Genomic DNA, 21,686 nt, shown 5'->3' with positions numbered 1-21,686 from the left:
GCCACATAAAAAACTGTTATACTGTCACTTTTATTTTTCCGCTTGTGGTGTGCGACAGTGTTCTCAGTTTTCCGCATCTCCTGGCTCAGTTTTCACGAAAATTTGCCAAATAACCAGTGAAATTTGTGAAAAAGGTAACGTGGCATTGAATTCACGTGAAATTTTTGTGGAAATTGTGCTAATTTGCAGTGAAAAAGTGATTTGAAAATTTTCTGTTTGACGCGTCAAATGACAGCTGTCAGTGATTGAAGAGAAAATATTTTGGGGCGCTATTTTTGCAGGAAAAACTAAGCGAAAATGTCAGACTCCGAGGCGAGTAACATGTCCAACAGTGGCTCTGATGTGGACAGTGCAGCTTCCAATCGTTCCAGGGCATCGGACAGGTAAGTGATATGCGGTCCTTGCATTACCGGAGGTCACTTACGATGTTTGTTTTGGTAGATCTCGATCGGGCTCTCGATCAATGTCCAGATCGAAGAGTCGCTCACGGTCCAGATCAATGTCTAGGTCCATTTCCCGATCGCGTTCACGTTCTCGTTCCCGTTCACGTTCGCGGTCGCGGTCGCGTTCAGCATCAGCCTCGGATGGCGATGTGCGGCAGAAAAAGCGCAAACGTGGAAGGAATCGGCACGAGGAGGAAGAGCTGGAGGATGAGCAAGAGCCGGAAGGGGAAGATTTGGATTCGGAGTATGATGATGAAGAGGAGGAAGATGATGAGAATAGGCATAGGAAAAAGAAGAAGAAGGAGCGTTTTGGGGGTTTCATCATTGACGAAGCCGAAGTGGACGACGAGGTGGATGAGGATGATGAATGGGAGGAAGGAGCCCATGAGATTGGTATTGTGGGCAATGAAATTGACGAAGTAGGCCTTACGGCCAGAGACATTGAAATTCGTCGACGTGGCACGAATCTCTGGGATTCACAGAAAGAAGATGAAATTGAGGAGTATTTGAGGAAGAAGTATGCCGATGAACCGGCCACGAGGAAGCACTTTGGTGATGGTGGTGAGGAGATGAGTGATGAGATTACGCAGCAAACCCTCTTGCCCGGCATCAAAGATCCCAATCTGTGGATGGTCAAGTGTCGAATTGGTGAAGAAAAGGCAACGGTGTTGCTGTTGATGCGTAAATACCTGACATACCAGAACACCGATGATCCCATCCAGATCAAGTCAGTGGTGGCTCCGGAGGGTGTCAAGGGGTACATTTACATTGAGGCCTTCAAGCAGACGCACGTGAAGGCAGCCATTGCCAATGTGGGCAATCTGCGAATGGGTCAGTGGAAGCAGGAGATGGTGCCGATTAAGGAGATGACGGATGTATTGAAGGTGGTGAAGGAGCAAGTAGGACTCAAGCAGAATCAGTGGGTTAGGCTGAAACGTGGTCTCTACAAGGATGACATCGCCCAGGTGAGGAAAAATTTGACCACTTTGCCTTATTTTTTAGTCTTTTAGGTATGGTTCTTTCATAATCACAGCTATTGTAATTCTGCGATCCTATCAACCAACCCAAATTGGTCTCATATTTACAGAGTAGATATTTCAATCATCTTTTTGATTCTGAAAGTGATCCTAAAGCAAAATAGGGTGGAATAACCGGCTATCGCCATGTTTAGGGAAAAATTAAATTCATTTAATCATAACTTTTGAATCCTTGTTACAAGATAAGTCAAATTTGACACAAAGTTACTTAGATGTATTGGCTCTAGATACGTGAAAACAATAATCCTAGAACATAACGCTGGACTACTTAAAAAACTGATTTTTATTAATAATGCAAAAATAACCATTTCGTCGCCACTTTTTACCACTTTTCGCCAGTTTTGTAAAATTTGTAACCACTTCTCGCCACCCACTTGAAAAGAACCACACTCGGTTATTTTAGGCAATGCTATGAAAAGAATACATTCACCATTTCTCTTTCCTTGTGATCACTTTATTATTACTCTCTTTAATTGATTTTTCTTCACTTTTATTTGAGAAATCAAATTATGGGGCTTTTGCAGAAAGTAAACAATGCAGATTTGACAACTGAGAATGTACGAAGTGAAGTTAGCGTCGCCAATTGAAAAGATATGGCGACAGGTGGTAAGATCAATTCCAGAATATTACCACTTCTCGCCATGCCTCATTTTTATACAAAAATAATATAAAATGAAATATTAATTGACTAAATACAAATTTTATGTATTCCACAAGTGCAATTGAATATTCAATAGACAAATTTCTTACCCAAATAGGTATTTTTGGCCTGATGAAAATTTGACGACACTTAGTACATTTGGTAAGAGATGTTGGATTCGATGCACTTGCTTAAAATATTGCTCTAAAAAGTGATCAAAATCGTGAATCCAAAACGAATAATTATTATTTTTCGATTCTGCGTAGAAGCAGAAACAATACAAAAAAATTGCGACTCATTTATTTCATAAATTGCGAAAAATAGCGATTTCAATGTAAGTGGCGAGAAGTGGGGCACTGGCGAGAACTGGTGATTCCACCCTAAAATAATTTCCCTGTGTGAGCTAGAAAAAATGGTGCCATATTTCAAAATCCGTCGTATCGTTCCCAAGATGAACTTTGATTTTTTTTTATATAAAGTTTTCTAAGTCCTGTAACTGTAACCGTATTATTGAAGCAGACACTTCCATGTTTTGAGCTAGTGCAAATTAATCTTATCATTTTCATACAGTTACAGTAACGCCTACGGATCGGCGCAATCAATTGTTTTTTGGTATTTTGACCTCTTTGAAATTACCATTTCTAAGGACTTTTTCGTATATTGCCGTTGAAAATGATTCATAATGTCCTGCCACGGACAACAGATCCATGTTCAGTGAATCTAAAAATTATTCACTGAACACATTCAAAAAGACGATAAATCTGGGCGGAAATTGTTGTCGAGATTTTCCACCGATAGCGAAATAGGGCCCGGCTGGTGATTTCCCTTCCCTGTTTGCGGGAAATTCATATTTCTCGCTTCTCGCTCCAAGCAAGGCCTTTTACTGGCGGTATCGTTCTGTTGCCCGCCGTGTGGGGAATTGGCTGACAGGCGACACTGTCAGTCAGTCGGTAACATGGCCTGGAAGAGTACGGATGGGGGCACAGAGCTGGGTCGCTGCCGGGCAATTGGCCGCGATAAGCCTTCACTGAGAAAAAAAGAGGGTGCGATTAACTTTTTTTCCTCAGAACTTTAACGCTTTTTAGGTGTAAAAATATATCAACATTTTTTTAATGTAAATTTTACACCTTTTTAAGGCTAAAATTAACATGGAAAAGGGTAACTTTAACCCCTAATACACCTAAAAAGGGTAATATTTACACCGATTTTGGATCAATACTGCAAGGTAAAATAAACATTTCCGGAATGTTATTTTAACTTTTTCGGATTTCTCTCAGTGTTGGTTTCCCTAAGGAAACTTTCAGAGCAAAAGCCCGACAACAAAATCAATTTTTCTGAAGATACCACTTAAAAAATTATCATTTTTTTAATTGGGAAGAAAAAGACATCAGCGATGGAATGGATATCCGTCTATTGGTGATGTCAGATTAATTCCCTTATCTCATGTTCTTCCACCAATTTTGAAAGCACATTAAACATAGACCTTTCGAACGTTCATATCTTCGAATAATGTGAATTTTCTTTAAGTTTTCCTAAGAGACTTAAACATTTCTATCAAATATTAGTTAGCTTATTATCAATTATTGATAATTATGTGACAATCATGTGGAAATCTCTTAGGAAAAGTAAAAGAAATTCACATTGTTCAAAAGCATATACGTTCGAAGGGAGAGTACTTTCCCTAGTCGGAGGTGACATCTGATCTCATAAGATCGGACCTAAGTTTTGTATGTACACGTTTTGATATTCATAAATTCACAAATAAGACATCCGCTTAAAATGGATTGTCGTGGTCGTCCGTCCGTCATATATTCGCTTTTGGAGAAAGAATGGAGAAAAAATGGACAATCGGTTTTCTAAAAAAGGATAAATGGGCGGTTAGGAATTGGTGATCCGTTTCATTATTTTGGTACATCTCCAAATTTAGTTTATTACCTCATCCCTTAGCCCTTTAATGGACGAGACACTTTTTACGGACTGAAAATCAACAATAAAAATTAAACTGAGAAACATAATCAATGATAAGTCTTACATCTTACCCTGGAAAGTCCAACAGAGTCCGATTCGGTGTATTTTGTGCCTCTATGAACGATAGGGACAAAAATAGCCCAAAAATTTAAGTCATTTTTCTGACAATACCAATGAATAATATTTTTCGCTTCAATGAAAAATATTACGTATTAGTTTTGTATTTTTTATTGCCAAAGGGTTTCTCTTAAAAAAAATTGGAAGTATAAAAAATAAATAAAATCAATTATGAATTTGAGAATTTAAAAATTCGCCATTTTTGAGCTTAAATATTTATTAAATAGTAAATAGCTAGAGACTTGCAAGAAATATTGTAGATCCCTTCAACCTTCTATCTTACAATTATGTACAGACATAAGAAAGAAATAACTTTAGGTAGTCAGGAAAAATTATTTTCTTTATGGGACACCGGTGTTCCAATCGTCCTTAAAGGATTAAGGAGCCACGTGGACCTGATTCAAATTTTAGTATCATTTAGCTGGACCTAGAACCTCAAGTGGGTCAGTAGATAGAGTAGTGGCTCTATGACTGTGAGGTCTCGGGTTCAAAGCTGAGCAGCAGCAAGCAGAAAAAATTTCTCATGCCATATCGGCTTTGAATTTGTACAATGAATGAATGAATAGTAATGTCAATGGTGTGCATATTGGCAAAAAGTGAACAGCCTAAACTTAGATGAAACTTTAATATATTATATATAATTGTATCTGAGATTGATACTTTATTAAAGATATTGTGAGTATGTTTTGAACAGAAATTCAAAATAACTTGCTCGCTTAGTTCGTAATCCCAATCCAAATAATTCTTGTGTTTGTGTAGAAAGAGAGGCCACAATCAGAACAAGCGATGCCTAATTCCGAAATTTTATTCAAACAAATAGAGACAGGAAAAAATTGCAGCCTCCCCAGGCTTAAACTGGGAACCTTTCGCTTTCTATGGCAAATGGTCTAAGCATTGATCTGTGAGAGCACCGGCTCTTACTGCCTTTGCCATTGATCTTAATCCATTAAGTCAATGTACCAGAAATACTTGAGATAGAAAATTCATATTTTGGGAATAGTTTCTTACAGATTAATAGATGAATTTTTTGAAAAGACAATTTTTTTTATCTATTATAGAAGCGCGGGAAGCCCATGTCAAACACACGTCTTAACGGTCGCTAAATTTAAATTCTGTGCCTTAATTCATTACAAACTTTATTGATTTAGATAGAGTAACTATCCAATAAAACAAATTGGCAACTAGAATTCAAATCAGGAAAGAGGACGAAGGTCAATTTTAACAAATCCGACGGGATGTCGAATTTTCCGTCCGTCATTTTGAGCAAAAATTTTGCATGACCTTCCGCGATGCAAGAAAACAATAACAAAATGTATTTTCGTCTTTGTCGGACCATTTTTCTCAAGTAATTGAAGGACTAAAGTTACTAAAAATCCATTCCCGAGAGCAATTCGGATAAAAGTTACCCAGGAATAAATCATCTAAAATTGCTCAATTTGCGTATGATGTATAATACCATGGTAAGGAATGGGTTAATCATTTGCCTTGTGAAATTCAAATGTTTTTGGCTCATTACGAATCTAAGTATCATGTCATGCGTACAATTGAATCAGCAGCCGATGTTCTTCTTAATGATAGGAACAGTCCCTACTTTAAAGTTATTTCGCGAACGGTTTCAAATGCACAGAAATTTCCATACGTATTATATTCAGTGTAAAATTGAACTTTGGCTTCAACTCTACAGACCACATGCCAGGAGGGTGAACGCATTCATTCCCATTTCATCGCAATGTACCCCGACCCTTATTATACCAAAATTGGCCGAATTCTATTTTAAATGTTTATTAACCCTTTAACGACGAGACATTTTTCGCGGACCGAAAATCAGAAATAAAAATGAATCCGATAAACTAAATCAGTAAAAGGTTTTACATCTAGCTTTAGAAAATCCAACAGAGTCTGATTCATTTAGACTGCTGAGAACAATTTCCTCGACAGGATTCTTTACATTCCGAGGTCGCCTGTAAAGAATCTTAGCTATCCTAAACTTATCTAGACTTATCCCTGGTTACCTGGTTAAGCATTCATGTCACGGGAAGACGCTCCTGGGCGGTCTACAATGGACTTCGCAGATTCTTCCAACACTAAAAATATCCCGATACGATTAATAATAATCCCCTGGTTACAATGAAAGATCATTTGTATTACAAGAATGAAAAGACTCTAGATATCTTTGACTTAAGAGAGTTTTTTTTCTGCTTCCGTGAAAGGTGGACTACTATGATCTAGCCCAGAATCTTGTGCACTTACGTCTTCTGCCTCGGATTGACTACACGCGGATGCGTGGAGCTCTGAGAACTACTCAGACAGAAGCTGACGATGCCAAACGCAAGAAGAAACGTCGCCCAATGGCCAAACCCTTTGATCCCGAAGCCATTAGGGCTATTGGTGGTGAGGTGACATCAGACGGAGATTTCCTCATCTTCGAGGGCAATCGCTATACGCGCAAAGGATTTATGTACAAGAGCTTTACGATGTCTGCTGTACTGGTCGAGGGAGTTAAGCCGACCTTGGCAGAGTTGGAGCGTTTTGAGGAATCACCCGAAGAGATCAACATTGAACTGGCCGTGTCGTCAAAAAGTGACCCAACAAGTGCCCATAGCTTCTCAATGGGCGACAATGTGGAGGTTTGTGTGGGTGATTTGGAGAATCTTCAGGCAAAGATAATAGCCATTGATGGAGCAATGATTACGGTGATGCCGAAGCACGAAGATCTCAAAGATCCGCTTATCTTCAAAGCCAATGAACTGAGGAAGTACTTCAAGACCGGAGATCATGCCAAGGTTCTGGCTGGGCGGTATGAAGGCGAGACTGGATTGATTGTTCGGGTAGAGCCATCGAGGGTGGTTCTTGTGTCTGATCTCACGATGCACGAACTGGAGGTGTTACCCAGGGATTTGCAGTTGTGCAGCGATATGGCCACTGGAGTGGATTCTTTAGGACAATTCCAGTGGGGAGATCTCGTTCAGCTTGAGTAAGTGTTTTGTTATAATTAAAAATTCTCCCTGAATTTTTTTTTCAGCGAAAAGGTCAATTGGTATATATAGTAAGGTCATGTAACTCCGATTAATGCAAAACTCTGATGCCGCGACCGATTTAACTCCGATAAATCCACTTCAAATATAAATTATATTTTTATTTCCATAATTAATCACTGCAGTAACATAATATAACTATTCTACTGATTTTGGCATATCTGTGGTCAGTTTTTTAATTTAATGTTTTTCAAATCAATTTCGTTCATTTTTGGATGTGTTTTGGAGGTAGTCCATTTGAACATTTCATCCTTCGAAATCTTTGACTAAAAAATCGCCATTTTGAATCTTTCATGGTCAAAGGTCAACCACCCTTAAGATCTTATTTTTCACCCTATTTGGTCAAATTTGGCCTCATTTGAGAGGCCATCAAATTCCAAACCCAGCTGCTGTCTCTTTAATTGCTCGAACTCCAAGAGAGAGAGCAGTTTCCACAATCGACTTTTTTTTTCAACTTGTCAACTTTTCCCACCACCCCATAGAACAGTTAAGATCACGCTAAAAAATACGCACAGCTGAATCATAAAGCGGTTAAGATTACGCTCAAAATTACGCACAGCTCAATCACAAAACGATTAGAAATGCGCTTAAAACGCACACAGCTCTGTCATTAAACGGTTAAGATTGCGCTTAAAATCACGCACAGCTCAATTATAAAATGGTCAAGATTGTGCTTAAAAACTTGCGCAGCTCAATCATAAAATGGTAAATTCGCTTGAAATCACGCACAGCTCAATCATAAAACGCTTAGGATTGCGCATAATATAGCGCATTCTTAACCGTTTTATGATTGAGGTGTGCGTGATTTTAAGCTCATTTTCCGTTTTATGATTGAGCTGTGCGTGATTTTAAGCGCAATCTTAACCATTTGATGATTCAGCTGTGCGTGTTTTTAAGCGCATTCTTAATCGTTTTTTGATGGAGCTGTGTGGGTTTTTATACGCATTTCTAATCGTTATATGATTGAGCTGTGCGTAATTTTGAGCGTAATCTTAAGCGTTTTATGATTCAGCTGTGCATATTTTTAAGCGTGATCTTAACCGTTCTATGGTTCAGCTGTGCGTGTTTTTAAATACAATCTTAACCGTTTAATGTTTGAGCTGTGAGCGTTACAAGCGCAATCTTAATCGTTTTATGATTCAGCTGTGCTTATTTGTAGCGTTTTCTTTAACCATTTTATACTTGAGCTATTTGCAGCACAGGGTTACTCGTTCTATACTTGAACTGTACATATTCTAAATATATTTTTTACCGTTTCGTGATTGATCTGCTTATTTTTTCTAAAGATGTCTAGTATGACTTTAAAATACTTAATTTTAAAAATTAAGTTTTCCAGAAAGTAGCATTTTTTGTTCATGATTGCATATTAGGTCTTTATATACTTGTAACTTTCAATTCAATTCATATTAGTCAACTATTATTTGGCAGTGTTAGATTTCAAAAATTCGAAATTTTTTTTGGGGGGTTTTGCCAAGAATTTGGGTATTTTGCCCCACTGTGCAAAGTCAGCAATGTGAATTGATGGAATAAAACTTTAAAAGAATGTTTTTGAAATAATAACTTCTCATTTTTATGCATTAAACTTTTCTTTAAAATGAGCATCCGAGTTTGATCGAATTCAACGGAGTTAGAAAAAAACATAGCAGTAAGGTTCTTGCGCATTATTATAATTATTATCGTAATTTTATTAATTTTCTTCAATATTATTGCTAAAATTCTTTTTCTATCATGATTCTAAATGAAACAAAGAATAATTCTATTGATTTGGAATGGGAAAAAAATATTTCATCAGTCCAAAAACAAGCGTTACGGCGTTATCACACTTGCACATTAAAATTTTAATGTGATTCACATTAATTGTCGCTTGTGAGCGTCCAAATATGTTATTTGTATCTTTGAGTCACTTAATATTTGGGGTTCTTCTATTTATTGATAAGGAAGTGGACTGGCCTGCAAAAATAATTTTAAATTTACCTAAAGCACAAATATTTATCACATTAAAAAATTAAAGAGAAAATCAGATTAATTTTTCGCATTAATGCTATAAATCAATTTATATCAAATTTTTGCGGGCCAAGTCTACCTTTTAATCAACAAATAGAGCAAATTTTGAATATAAAATGATTCAAACACACAAATTACACATTTTGACTCTCACCAGCGACAATTAATGTGAATCATATTAAAATTTTAATGTGCAAGTGTGATAACACAGTTAAAGTCGCACTCTATGAGAAGCATCGGAATTACCTCGCTTTACTATAAGGTGGTTATCTCTCTTCTTTGCAGTGCTCAAACTGTGGGCGTGATTGTGCGCCTGGAGCGTGAGAATTTCCATGTGCTGGGTATGCATGGGAAGGTGATTGAGGCAAAGCCACAGGCACTGCAGAAACGCCGTGAAAATCGCAACACCATGGCACTGGATTCTGAGCAGCAGCACATCCGACGCAAGGATATCGTGAAGGTGATGGAGGGACCGCATGCGGGCAGAGATGGTGAGATTAAGCACTTATACAGGAATCTGGCATTTCTCCATTCGCGAATGTATACGGAAAATGGGGGTATTTTTGTGTGTAAGACGCGTCATTTGCAGCTGGCCGGTGGAAATAAGGGGCATACAAATGGTTTGGGACATATGGGTATGATGGGCTTTATGTCACCGCGTATTCAGAGTCCAATGCATCCGTCTGGGGGAAGGGGAGGAGGTCGCGGGGGTGGAAGGGGTGGCAGGGGAGGTGGTAGAATATCAAGGGATAGAGAGATCCTGGGGAAGAGTATCAAGATTACGGGTGGACCGTATAAGGGATCAGTGGGAATTATCAAAGATGCCACTGAATATACGGCTCGAGTGGAGTTACATTCGTCATGTCAGACCATTTCGGTGGATCGCAATCATATTGCTGTGGTTGGGGCTCCGGCTGCGGCTTCGCCATCGTTCACTAGAACTCCCGGACGTACACCTGGGTATGGGTCACAGACACCAATTTACAGTGGATCCAAGACACCATTGCATGGATCTCAGACACCGCAGTATGATATTGGTAGTCGTACACCGTATGGATCTCAGACACCATCCCACGATGGTAGCGCCACACCAAAACATGGCGCCTGGGATCCAACTGTCACTAATACCCCAGCTCGTAGCAATGATTTTGACTATAGCATTGAGGAGGCAAGTCCAAGTCCAGGATACAATCCCAGTACTCCTGGTTTCCAGATGAATACACCCTTTGCACCCCATACCCCAGGGAATATGTATGGCTCTGACAATAGTTACAGTCCCTATCAGCCGAGTTCCAGTCCGAGTCCTAGCACCTATCAGGTGGGATACATGGCAACACCATCCCCATCGGCTTATTCCCCTGTAACTCCGGGTGGTGCCCCTCAGTCCCCCTATAATCCCCAGACACCCGGTGCTAGCCTGGACTCGCACCTTGGTGACTGGTGCAGCACGGACATTGAAGTTAAGATTCGCACCCATGATGATGTACTCCTGGTGGGACAAACGGGAATTGTACGTACAGTGAACAATGGCGTATGCTCGGTCTTTTTACCCGAAGAAGATAGAAATGTGAGCGTGGTGAGTGGACATTTGGAACCGGTGCCGCCTAGCAAGGGGGATCAGTTTAAGGTGATTCAAGGGGAGAATCGTGATGCCATTGGGAAATTGGTTGAAATAGGAGCGGATAGTTTGGTGATTCTCGAGGGGAAGTCCAACAAGCCGATTTATATGCAGAGTCATCATCTCTGCAAAATGTCCAAGTAATTGGAATAATTGCTTTTTAGCCATTTATAATTATTCACAACAATTTTATTGAGAGAAAATGAATGTTTAAGCATTTATTCGACAAAATTCTGTCTGTCACTGTTGAATAAAGATATTTTAGAGATGGATCAATGATGAATAATTAGATGCAAACATGTTTAGTGAAAGATCATACTCTATCATCTGAAGATTAAATATTGGTTTTATGGAAAGTGTGGATGCTAAAGTAGTATCAATATTATATTACAGACATTACAAATTCAAATAAATGATTTAAATAAAGATTTTGTTTTCAATGGAGGTGAATGGATTTTCTGAAATTCGGTTGTGATACAGTAGACTCTCGCTCAATCGGCTCTTTTTCAATCGGGCGAAAACTTTTGTTGACAATTTTCACGATTGATTTTGAAGCAAATTTGCTCAAATTCGTTGTAGTTTCGCTTATTGTATAGTGATTCTTTATAATTGAACGCTTTTTGTGGAATTTACAATGACTTTGACGCCCAAATCTCTCGATAATTCGGATGACATTTTGTCCCAAATACCCTATTGAGAGAAAGTCTACTGTATCGATATACCAAATGGATAGAATTGGGTTGATGCCATTCTTTATGGCTCTGGCACACCTTTTAGATTTAGATCAAGATAATTTCATGAAATCAAAATTCACTATCCCTTTCATACTCAAACGTTTCGCATAGGTTTCTCTTACCCTTTCGCTCTCAAAATTAGGTCGAACTAAATTGAATTTGGTGTGATACTTAAAAGAAGGAGAAGAGTGCGAAAGAATGAGATGGACTTATGCAAAGAGTTTGGGAATGAAAGTGACCTGAATTTCGATTTTATGAAATTTTCTTGGTCTAAAAGGTGTGCCGGAGCCATTACATTCAAAATTCAACTCACAATCTAATTTGTACGCATTCTGAGGTGGTCATGGCCCCGACACACTTTTTGGATTAAGAAAATTTCATGAAGTCAAAATTCAAATCAAAATTTTGCATATGTCTATCTCATTCTTAGTACTCTTCTTCTTCTTTTAAACATCACAACAAATTCAATTTAGATCAATTGAATTTGGAGAGTGAAAGAATGGGATAGACATATACAAAGCGTGTAAGAAAAGGATGTGAATTTTGATTTTATACAATATTTCTGATCTAAAAGGTGTGGTGGAGCCAAGCATAGATTCATCTACCATGAGCCTATCTGGATTTATCACTAGTTTCTCCATTCTAAATAATTTGATAGTAGACCAAGATAAGAAATCTCATCGAAATCGATTTTATAAGGCTACGATAAACTTTTTAGATTAAGAAAATCTCATGAAACCGAATTTCACATGTATTAAACATTTTGCATATTGTACTCTGTCGCATTCAGAATTGTTTTGAACCAAGTTAAATTTGTTGTGATGTTCAAAAGAAGAAGAAGAGTGTGAAAGAGTAGGATAGACATATGCAAAATGTTTGAGATAGAAAGGGACGTGAATTTTGATTTCATTAAATTTTCTTGGTCTAAAAGGTATGCCCGAGTCATAAGTATACTGATGATATAGACGACCTGGGTCAGTCGAAACTTTAGTTTTATAGGTCAGGTTAAAGAACAGCGAGAAAGGAGTGGAGTGTGACACTTCAGTGGACCCTCGTCTGAAGCTGACGGAGAGTCGCCAAGACTGGAGAAGATTAGTACGAGAAGTCTGGTCTCTTAAACGGACGTTGCAACCACGTAAGTGAGTAAGAAAATTAAATTTATAGTGATGTTCTACACATGGTAACGGCCGGACGGACGGATCGACAAACACTAGCCCCCGGCTAATTGGTTTTTTTATTAACAAATAGCATGACATTTCTCAGAAATCATTTGAAACGTGAAGATCTGGCAAGGAAAATGGATCCTGGGAGTGGAAATTTTTAGAGGTGAAAAATCGAGGGATTATGTTATATGCTAGACTTCGTGCAGTAAAAAAAATATTAAAAATCACATTAAATCATCATGCCTTCAGCTCACCTTTTAGTTCGGTATAATTTCATGAAATCAAAATTCATGTTCCTTTCTTTCTCAAAAGATGTGCATAAGTCTATCCCACTATTTCAGTCTCAAAATTGGACTGAATTAAATTTATTTAGGTGTGATATACAAAAGAAGAAGAGTAGGATAGACATATACAAAGACTTTAAGAAAGAGATGTGAATTTTGTCTTATGAAATTTTCCTGATCTGAAAGGTGTGCCGGAACCATCAACACGAAAAATCGAAAGTCTCCTTACAATGTGTGGTTGCAATTTAATCTAATGACTGAAGAATTTTATAAGATTGAAATTCACACACAGCATAAATGTCTCCCTCTCCCATTCTTCTTCTTCTTTTGAATATCACTACAAATCCAATTTAGGCCAATCAGGCCAATAGAATTTTAAGTGACAAAACGTTTGAGATATATAGGGGAGACTGGGGCAAAACTTGTCAAAACGCATATTTAATTCTTTTACGAGCTCTGAGAAAACTTAAACGTTAATGAGCATATTCTTATAGGAAATTTACTACTCTACAACATTGCAGAAGACTATTTTCCTCTATCTCGAAAGAAATGTGATTTTCAAATCATTTTAAAAGTCGATTTTGTGGAGATTCTCAAAATTGCTTGGGCAAATTTTGTTAGTCTTCGGATAATTTGTGACGTTTTACTCTCGCAAACATTAAAAATATCAAATAGACATATTTTTATAGGAAATTTATTCCTCTACAACTTTGTCGAAGATAATTTTTCTCTAACTAAATGAGAAATGTGCTTAAATTGAGCTAATCAGTATTGATATTTTCCATATTTTCTGTAAGCCAAATATTCCAAAAATAGGGCTCAAAATTTCATTATTTTTTATTTTACACAATCCTTTATCGAATCCCTTGAAACTTTGTGAGTTTAAGAAGGTCCATGAAGGCTATCATCTATAATAAAAATTTCAAGCTTCGGCCTCTTTTATTATAGAAAATAGTGAATATTGAAATTTTCGTTTTGACAAATTTTGCCCCAGTCTCCCCTAGCGATGTGAATTTCTATTTCATGATTTTTTTTTACCTTACCGTGAGTGCTGATCAATTTTGATTTTTGTTGACCAACATTTGTACAGTTCCTTTGAAAGAGGACAGAAAAAGATCAATATACTTTTTTTTATTGTTCGCTTTTAAATCCTTTTAAGCTTCAACCACTTCAACGCTTAAGGAAGTTAGGGCATTGACAGACTTGAGGAGTAGTCGAGACAACTTAGCACTTACTTAGAATAATTGTATTCGAAATAATGGTTAAACCGCATTTTTATCATTTTCCACTAAGCAGTCTCTCAGCTTAAGTCGTAAGTGTGTCTAGGGCATTACTCAGGCTTAATAATTCAGCTACAACTGCTCCACATTCCCCTACTCATGTTTTTCAAGAAAAAAATCAATGGTTTTTTCAGTATTTCTGCATTTTATTGATTTTGACTCAAAAGAAATAAATTTCTTTTTCAAAGTTTAATTTTTTCTTAAAGAAAAATTCGAAAACCTATCGCATCCAAAGTAGCATTCTTAACCTCGCATAAACTGACTTGCTCCATCTGAAATAATTTTTAGTGCCCTGATGTCTTTGTTCATGGTTTCAATCAGAAGAGCCATGGCTCTCTGCTGCATCGAGAGGAATGTCTGCATTTCATCTGTAGAATCTTTATCCAGTTTATACTCCGTACTTCCCCCTGAGTGACTCCACTGATCACGTTGCATTCTCATTTGGGACAAAAGCTCACTGAGGCGTCCCTTGAACTGCGTTGGTGCCGAAACCAGAGCCTGCATATTCTCCAATTTACTCCTCAGCATCTCCTCTTCCGGCGACATGGCAACTCCCATCTTTCGCGTAATCTCCTGCTTCACGATAATCTTCAGAATTCGATGACTCAATTCAGCAAATTTCCTTCGACATTCCATAATTTTGGCCGTTGAACTTGTATGTCTCTGCTTGAGATTCTCCAAATCCCTGGACACTTTGGCCAGATACTGATTGTGCATCTCAGTTTCACTCTCCTGGCACTTTGTGCGCCATTTGAGCTCCTGAAAGCCAATCATTGGCACTGGAATCAATCTCGTGGGATCAGGATTATCCTCAATAGCCTGACGCCACATTCGAGGATCAATTCCTTTTGGCGGATTCATCAAATACTCTTTCAATTGATCCTCATCCGGTTGCACTTGGGCAATTATCTGATCGATGGCAAAATTATTGAGTTGATTCTTTGTCATGGGCTGATTGAGGTAGGCACTGAGGTCTGTGGCTGCAATTCTCTTCACCTCATTTGTCGCAGGGGACTTTTCCTCCACAAAGATCGTTACTTGACTCTTTTCATCACTCAATGCTCTCACATTGTCAATGTTTATGGACAAATTGGGATTCCCACCGAGCATTTGATTGAGAGTTGGAACAAGTTGCAACTGCATATCCCTGAAACATCAGCAAAACATTTTTCTCTTTCCCAAAAAAATACGATTTTGACGTCAATATCGAAAATCAAATTAATCTATTTTAAGGAAAATTATGAAAAAGTGAGATAAAAATTCTTTCAGGAACTTACTTAATCTGAGCCACAGATTTGTTAAACACCAATCCAACTAATCCCATTTTGTTGTCCCTTCCGGAAATTTTGTTATAGCTCATGGCTTTGAAGCGGCAAAGTGGATTCTGTGGAGTGATCTCAACAGGAGGCGCCAGTTGGGTGTAGTAAGCCTTTCCTGTACCCCACATTGCCTGAAGATAGTTCCATCTCGCAATTGTAGCATCGCGTTCATCTCCAAAAAATGATACCTAAAGAAAAATAAAACTTCATACTTAGGGTAAAGGTACCAAATTTCGGCATAGTTGCATGCAAGCGCCAAAGTGTCAAGTTTTAAATGTAATATTTTTAATACAAATTGAATATTTTTGTTATTTTTTTTATAATGAGTGTTGCTTGGAACCTTGTAGACAGTTTACCGTCTATATTTTCTCTAAAATCATTCTTAATACATTTTAAAATGAATAAAAATGTAGACATAGCATTGGTGGCTTATTCCGTCCACCTTCATTTTCATAGTTCCTTGCTCTTCTGGAATTCTTCCAATATTTTTTTTTGTTATTTTTTGCATTGTATAATATTTACAATATGCAAAAACAAAAAATTCATGGAAATTTGAGAAACAGAAAATGTGGTCGGAATTGAAAGCTGGCCGGAATTTGGCACACTTACCCTATAGCTATTTAACTCTAAGTCAATAATAAATTTTTTATTATTTTCTTTTCATAAAATTTAATTTGATTTATAAATCGTTCAAAAAATCACCTAAAACAGTTTTTAAAATATCCAATTTCTGAATAAAAATTTGGTTGTTGGTCCGTCACGAAATGAAACCGGATAATACTTGTTTATGACTTCAAGACCTATCCAACGAATCCAAAAATGATCAAATCGGTGGAGAAATACGATATCTAGATCGTCTAGATTAGATCTTATTTTCCTTTGACCTTGAAAAACCGTAATAAGAAATAGTATTTTGCGAGAGCACTGCCAGGATTTTAGGGAAGGACCCCCCTCCTCAGAAAAATTTGAAATTATTCTTCGGTTTTCAAACGTAAAAAAAAACAAAGATTTTCTCGAAAAAAACTTGCAAAAATCTTTAAAACCGATAAAACAATTTTTGAATTGACTTGTAGAGAACTGCTTTGAACAGATTTGAAATCGTTTAAAAGATCGTCTAAAATACTTTCCAAAATAGCTTGATTTAATTTAAAATCTTTATGAATTTGAAGTTCTTGAAGAATTAATAAAATCTCTTGTTAAAGCTTTTTGTAAGAAATTGTTTAACAACTGTTCTTTGAAAAAATTCTGGCCTTTGATCCATCTTTACACCGATTTTGACGATTTTAGATCTGAATAGCTGTTCTTCGTGGGAATTGCATTTAAGCATGATAATAATGTCCCAAAAGAAATGTATTCAGAGAAAAAAATATCCTAAGACATAAATCCCTATTTTAATCCGATTTTATGTTTTATAAGTGGTTCGATTAGCTCATAAACTGTAATCACTAGTCTTTCTAAGAAGGAATATTGGATTTTTTTTTAACAACAAATTTTTGAAAAATATTTTCAAATGGATTTGCTTGGTGAATATACCAATAATGTAAAAATTGTGAAAAAGTTTTGTTTTTATATGTTTGAAATCCTAATTTGAGTTCAATCTTGACGAATCTAGCGCTAGCGTATTTCGTAAAGTGAAAGCCTGCTAAAATAAGCCAATAAGACTGTTTTAAGAAGAAAAATTGAAGAAAATTGATTAGAAATTTATGAAAATGCACTTTAGAATATCAAAATCTTTGTTTCTGCAAAGTTTTTGTTTTCAAAAATTTTATGCTAAAACGAGTTTTCCTAATAACTCTTATAAAGACACATTTTACTGCTCCAACTCAAAGAGAGAGCAGTTATATAATCGTCTCTTTTTTCAACTTTTCACTGTTCTCGAGTTTAAACGGTAAGAGATATGGACTTCCTGTCTTAGATGACCCCCAATAAAAAAAAAAACATTATCTCGACGTTTTTTCCTCTCCCCAACCCCCCCGCTATCCCCACCAAAACAATATTTTTTCGGTTTTTCTTAACGTTGGCCCTAGCCTTTTCAATGATTTTCGGATATGTTTTAGAACTAGTCCAGGCGAACATTTCGCCCAAACATACCTAAGACCGGAAAATTCGCCATTTTGAATTATTGAAGGTCAAAGGTCAACTACTTTGGTGGGCTTATTTTTCAATCGAATTGGTTAAATTTGGATTTTCTGGAAAGGTATTGTAATTTCGAACCCGGTTGCATCGGTCTTTATCGGTAATGAATCGGTTAAGTATCAATTTTTTGATTTTCAGATGCTTTAGGGTAAGGGCTCATAATTTTGGACAGTCTGCTTCTAAGCATCGATGTTCCAAGTTTGAAGTGCGATATTTTCAATACTAATTGACATTTCTTGTTACTCTCTTTTCAGAAGGGTTGGTTAGAAACTTAGCAAGCTATTTATCATTTAATTTTTACTAAAATTAGTTTTAATACGTTTAAAAATGAATTGATATGTAGAGGTGACTTTGGCTCTTATTTTGGACAACTTGTTTATTAATTTGTCCAACTTGACTGTAAATTTGGACAGCTAATCCGCCTCAATAGCATGCCCATTGTTCTTCATTTGATGAACCAATCTTACCAAGTCCTCTTCCTGTTCATGTAAGGGAAACGTAGAATGACACAGAAGCCCGGAAACTTTCCATATCATTCATTAAAGTGAGTTGACTTCGATACTCCAAGTACGTGCGGATTCGCTCATTCCCTGGCTTTTCCGGGAGCCTTTCAGGGCATTTCTCGCTACATCTCTTTCGTAGAGATGGTGCTCCTTTGTTTCTCCAGGCATTTGTCCAACCTAGTCACCACAAAAGCTAAAACTTCACGAAATTTCGTGAGAAAAACACCTGTCCAAAATAAGAGCCATCACCTCACTGGTAAATGTCTTAAAACATTTCCCATTTTTCATACGAAAAATCTAATACACAAGGTAAATCTCACTTCAGGTCAAATGTACAAATCACCACTAACATGAATCAACACAATTTTCAATGAATATTCAATAATATCACTCAAAAAAAGCGAAGAAACATTGTTAGTACTTCATCACAGCTAAATTAGACTGAAGTAATCACGAAGTCCTGTCATATTTCTCGTAAGCAATTGCTCACACTGAATTTTCAACAAAGCAATTTCAATTCAAATCATATTCAAAATTTAACGTATTTAGTGTTAAAATCTTCCAAAAAGAACAAATATTTAGATAGAATTCATTATTAATCAAATATTGGAGTAAAAATTCATAATTTTAATCAATTTATTTTTAGTGTCCAATGTTATCTTCAAAGTGTCCAAAATAAGAAACTGGACAAAATTATGAGCCTTTCCCCTATATGTATAATCGCTCGCTTATCGCCTAAGTGGTCGTATTTTGGTACAATTTTGGAAATTTGAAGTTTCGATTTCTTAAACGTCATGCTATTTGTTCGTCTGATCCGTCCGGTCGGTGGTTGCCAATTCTAGAGGCCAAACGATTAGAGGAGACTTTGGACCTTCGGGGGATCCTGCCATATGTCAACTCTGGGACCATTAACATGCCTCTCGTTTTCTTCCCACTCCTCCTTTTCCCTTCACGACCCGTGTTTTTTGGGAATGCTCGAAAACTCATCGTGCGATTTTTTTCCATTTTTAATAAAATTGAATTATATTCCTAATAACGGTTTTTTAAGGTCAAATGTTAAAAAGGCTCAAGAGGGCGTATTTCTCGTCCGATTGGTATCATGTTTAAACTTGTTGAAAAGGTCTTGGTAGTCCTGAGTTCTGACAAACCGAAACTGATTCCAATCGGTTATGAACCTATCGGAAGCGGTACCGGTTCAAAATTAATTTTATCTGAAATTTAATTATATTACTCCTACGGTATTTTGGGCAATGTTTTGAGAGATTTATAAATCGGTTCAAATCGGTTGTGAACCGGTAATTAATCGGTTATGAACTGATAAGTATTTTTGTCTGAAATTCAATTTTATCAGTATTAAACTATTTTGAGTAATCTTTTGAGATTTACCGGTAAACGGTAAATCATGCGAATGTACTTTTGAGAACATATGTCTAAGTCAAGTTTTAGAAATGGTTCCAAATTACCCTGTTTTACCCTAATTCTAGAAGATCTGAAATACCAACTAATTTAATGATTGCAAGTTTAAATTGAGTTTTTCCTCAAAGGCATAAATTATTCATTTTTTTGTGCAAATTGAATCAGTCGTGACGTGATACGGGACGAATCAGGGATATTGTCAAACAAGTTTAGTGAATAAAAATAGTCTTACCTTGAAGATGCATTGTGTAAAGGCCTCATCAGGAGTTAATTGTGGTTGCTGTGGCTGTTGGGTGGCCCCAAAACCACCCATGAACCCTCCGAATCCCGGAGCAGCTGATGTGCCGGGTTTCTGCTGACCAAAGCTTCCGAAACTCGAGCCAAAGCCACCAAAAGCCGATTGCTGAGTGGTCTGCCCGAAACCCGAAAACGTGGGAGCAGCTGATGTTGTGGTCGTTGAGCCAAAGCCCCCAAACCCAGTGGCACCGAATCCACCAAAAGCCGGTGCTGTGTTTGTGGTGGATGTTGTGCCAAAGCCTCCAAAGGATGGGGCAGACGTTGTGGCTGCCCCAAAGCCTCCAAAACCTCCCAAAGTTGGAGCAGATGTCGTGGGAGCACCAAAATTGAAGGAGGGCGCACTAGAGGGAGCCCCAAAGGCTGGTGGTGCCTGGGCAAAAGGTTGCTGTTGTTGAGTGGACGTAGGAGCGCCAAATGAGAAGTTACCGAACCCCGTGGCTGAATCAATTTGAGTGAGAGAGAGTTGAAAGGATTATTCAGAGAAATTGCAATCGATTGTGAGATTGTTGGGTCTCAAATGGAGGGATCGCACCTGAAATTCTCCCCTGAAAGACTAGGGCTTCTGGAGAAAATTGAGAAAATATATAGAAGCAAGAAAATGGAGTGAAAGAGAGTGAAAACTCATGGAAAGTTGAGTTTTAATCCAATTACACTCCCTGCAACATTTTCGTGGGTTTGGGTGAAAGAGAAAGAGAGCATGTGATTGAATCAGTGTATGTGGTTGTTCTCGATGAGGTAGGAGGCAGGTATCTGTGAGGAGAAGAGTGCGGAATAAGTGGCACCAGGAAGAGGGAAGATAAGTATGAATGCAACAGAAGGCACTTCCCTGAATCAATTCATACGGCTAGGTCAGAAGAGAAACCGTGCACCACATCTATTCTTCTCATACATGAAAAATCAAACGTCCACAACACCCCTTCCGGGTACAGTGGTCAACACAAGTGAAATTCCCGGCGTGGAAAGTGATGTCTTCGATGTGGAACTCCTCGAAGTGACCCAAGAAACCACAAATACCATCCTTCTGGGCAAAGACAAAGTCACCAGGTTCTACATATGCATCTCAATTGCCCTTGGGATTTCCATTCTTGTTGCAATTGTCGGAATAGTGGGCTTTTTCTTCTACAAGAGGTAAATTGTCCGGAAGATCTTCCGGAAGTGTTTGGTATTTACAAAATTCTTCCCTTTTTTTTACCAGGCGAACCTTTCAGGAGATTGAACTACAGACAAGGAAAGAATCGAGGAGAAGGTCACGAGAGAAGAGCACGGAAACGAGTCCTTTAGCACACTGATTAGTGAAAAATTCTTTGAATTTAGGGAAAATACTGCAAAAACAATGCAAATACAATAAACATAACCTAAAAAAAAACAATGCTTACGCTTTGCCGGTGTGCTCGTGCCTAAAGCACTGGTATTTCCAAAGAAAGACATTTTCTGAGGATAGCACAATCACTGATAATCCCAAAAATTGCTAATTTTCTTGATTTTTGTGAGAAAAACACTTAGAAAATTGGAGGAAAACACTGACAAGCGCCTTCTAGCAAGAGCGCCTAGATTACACTGCACAAATTTTCAACGGCTGCGTTTATATCGATGGTGGCTGCGTTTCTATTCATTCCCTCCATTTTTTTTTAAATCAAACAAATTAACGAACCTTCGCACGTGGTTTGGAATAATTTTACTTTTCGTGGCTTT

At 37.5% G+C, this 21,686-nt stretch overlaps 3 protein-coding genes across 3 annotated transcripts; 2 read left to right on the top strand and 1 right to left on the bottom strand.

Annotated features, from left to right (window-relative positions):
• Positions 1-20: 20 nt before the first annotated feature.
• On the top strand, positions 21-11,288 carry LOC129806407 (transcription elongation factor SPT5). The gene is made up of 5 exons (XM_055854973.1): positions 21-134; positions 282-383; positions 442-1,408; positions 6,416-7,179; positions 9,530-11,288. Exons 2-5 carry the CDS (start codon positions 298-300, stop codon positions 11,004-11,006), a joined length of 3,294 nt encoding a protein of 1,097 aa, XP_055710948.1. The 5' UTR covers positions 21-134; positions 282-297; the 3' UTR covers positions 11,007-11,288.
• Positions 11,289-14,448: 3,160 nt separating this feature from the next.
• LOC129806428 (probable nucleoporin Nup54) lies at positions 14,449-21,578 on the bottom strand. Its single transcript, XM_055855021.1, has 4 exons — positions 21,371-21,578; positions 19,930-20,432; positions 15,601-15,830; positions 14,449-15,470 (listed from the first exon to the last, which is right to left on the bottom strand). The coding sequence occupies exons 1-4, from the start codon at positions 21,420-21,422 to the stop codon at positions 14,567-14,569; spliced, it is 1,689 nt and encodes a 562-aa protein (XP_055710996.1). The 5' UTR covers positions 21,423-21,578; the 3' UTR covers positions 14,449-14,566.
• LOC129806505 (uncharacterized) lies at positions 20,418-21,450 on the top strand. Its single transcript, XM_055855151.1, has 2 exons — positions 20,418-21,122; positions 21,190-21,450. The coding sequence occupies exons 1-2, from the start codon at positions 20,797-20,799 to the stop codon at positions 21,281-21,283; spliced, it is 420 nt and encodes a 139-aa protein (XP_055711126.1). The 5' UTR covers positions 20,418-20,796; the 3' UTR covers positions 21,284-21,450.
• Positions 21,579-21,686: the final 108 nt, after the last annotated feature.

This window comes from Phlebotomus papatasi, chromosome 1 (assembly GCF_024763615.1).
Source record: "Phlebotomus papatasi isolate M1 chromosome 1, Ppap_2.1, whole genome shotgun sequence".
NCBI classification, from domain to species: domain Eukaryota; kingdom Metazoa; phylum Arthropoda; class Insecta; order Diptera; family Psychodidae; genus Phlebotomus; species Phlebotomus papatasi.
Note: the sequence above shows the minus strand (reverse complement) of the source record. Positions and strands in the feature narration are given on the sequence as shown.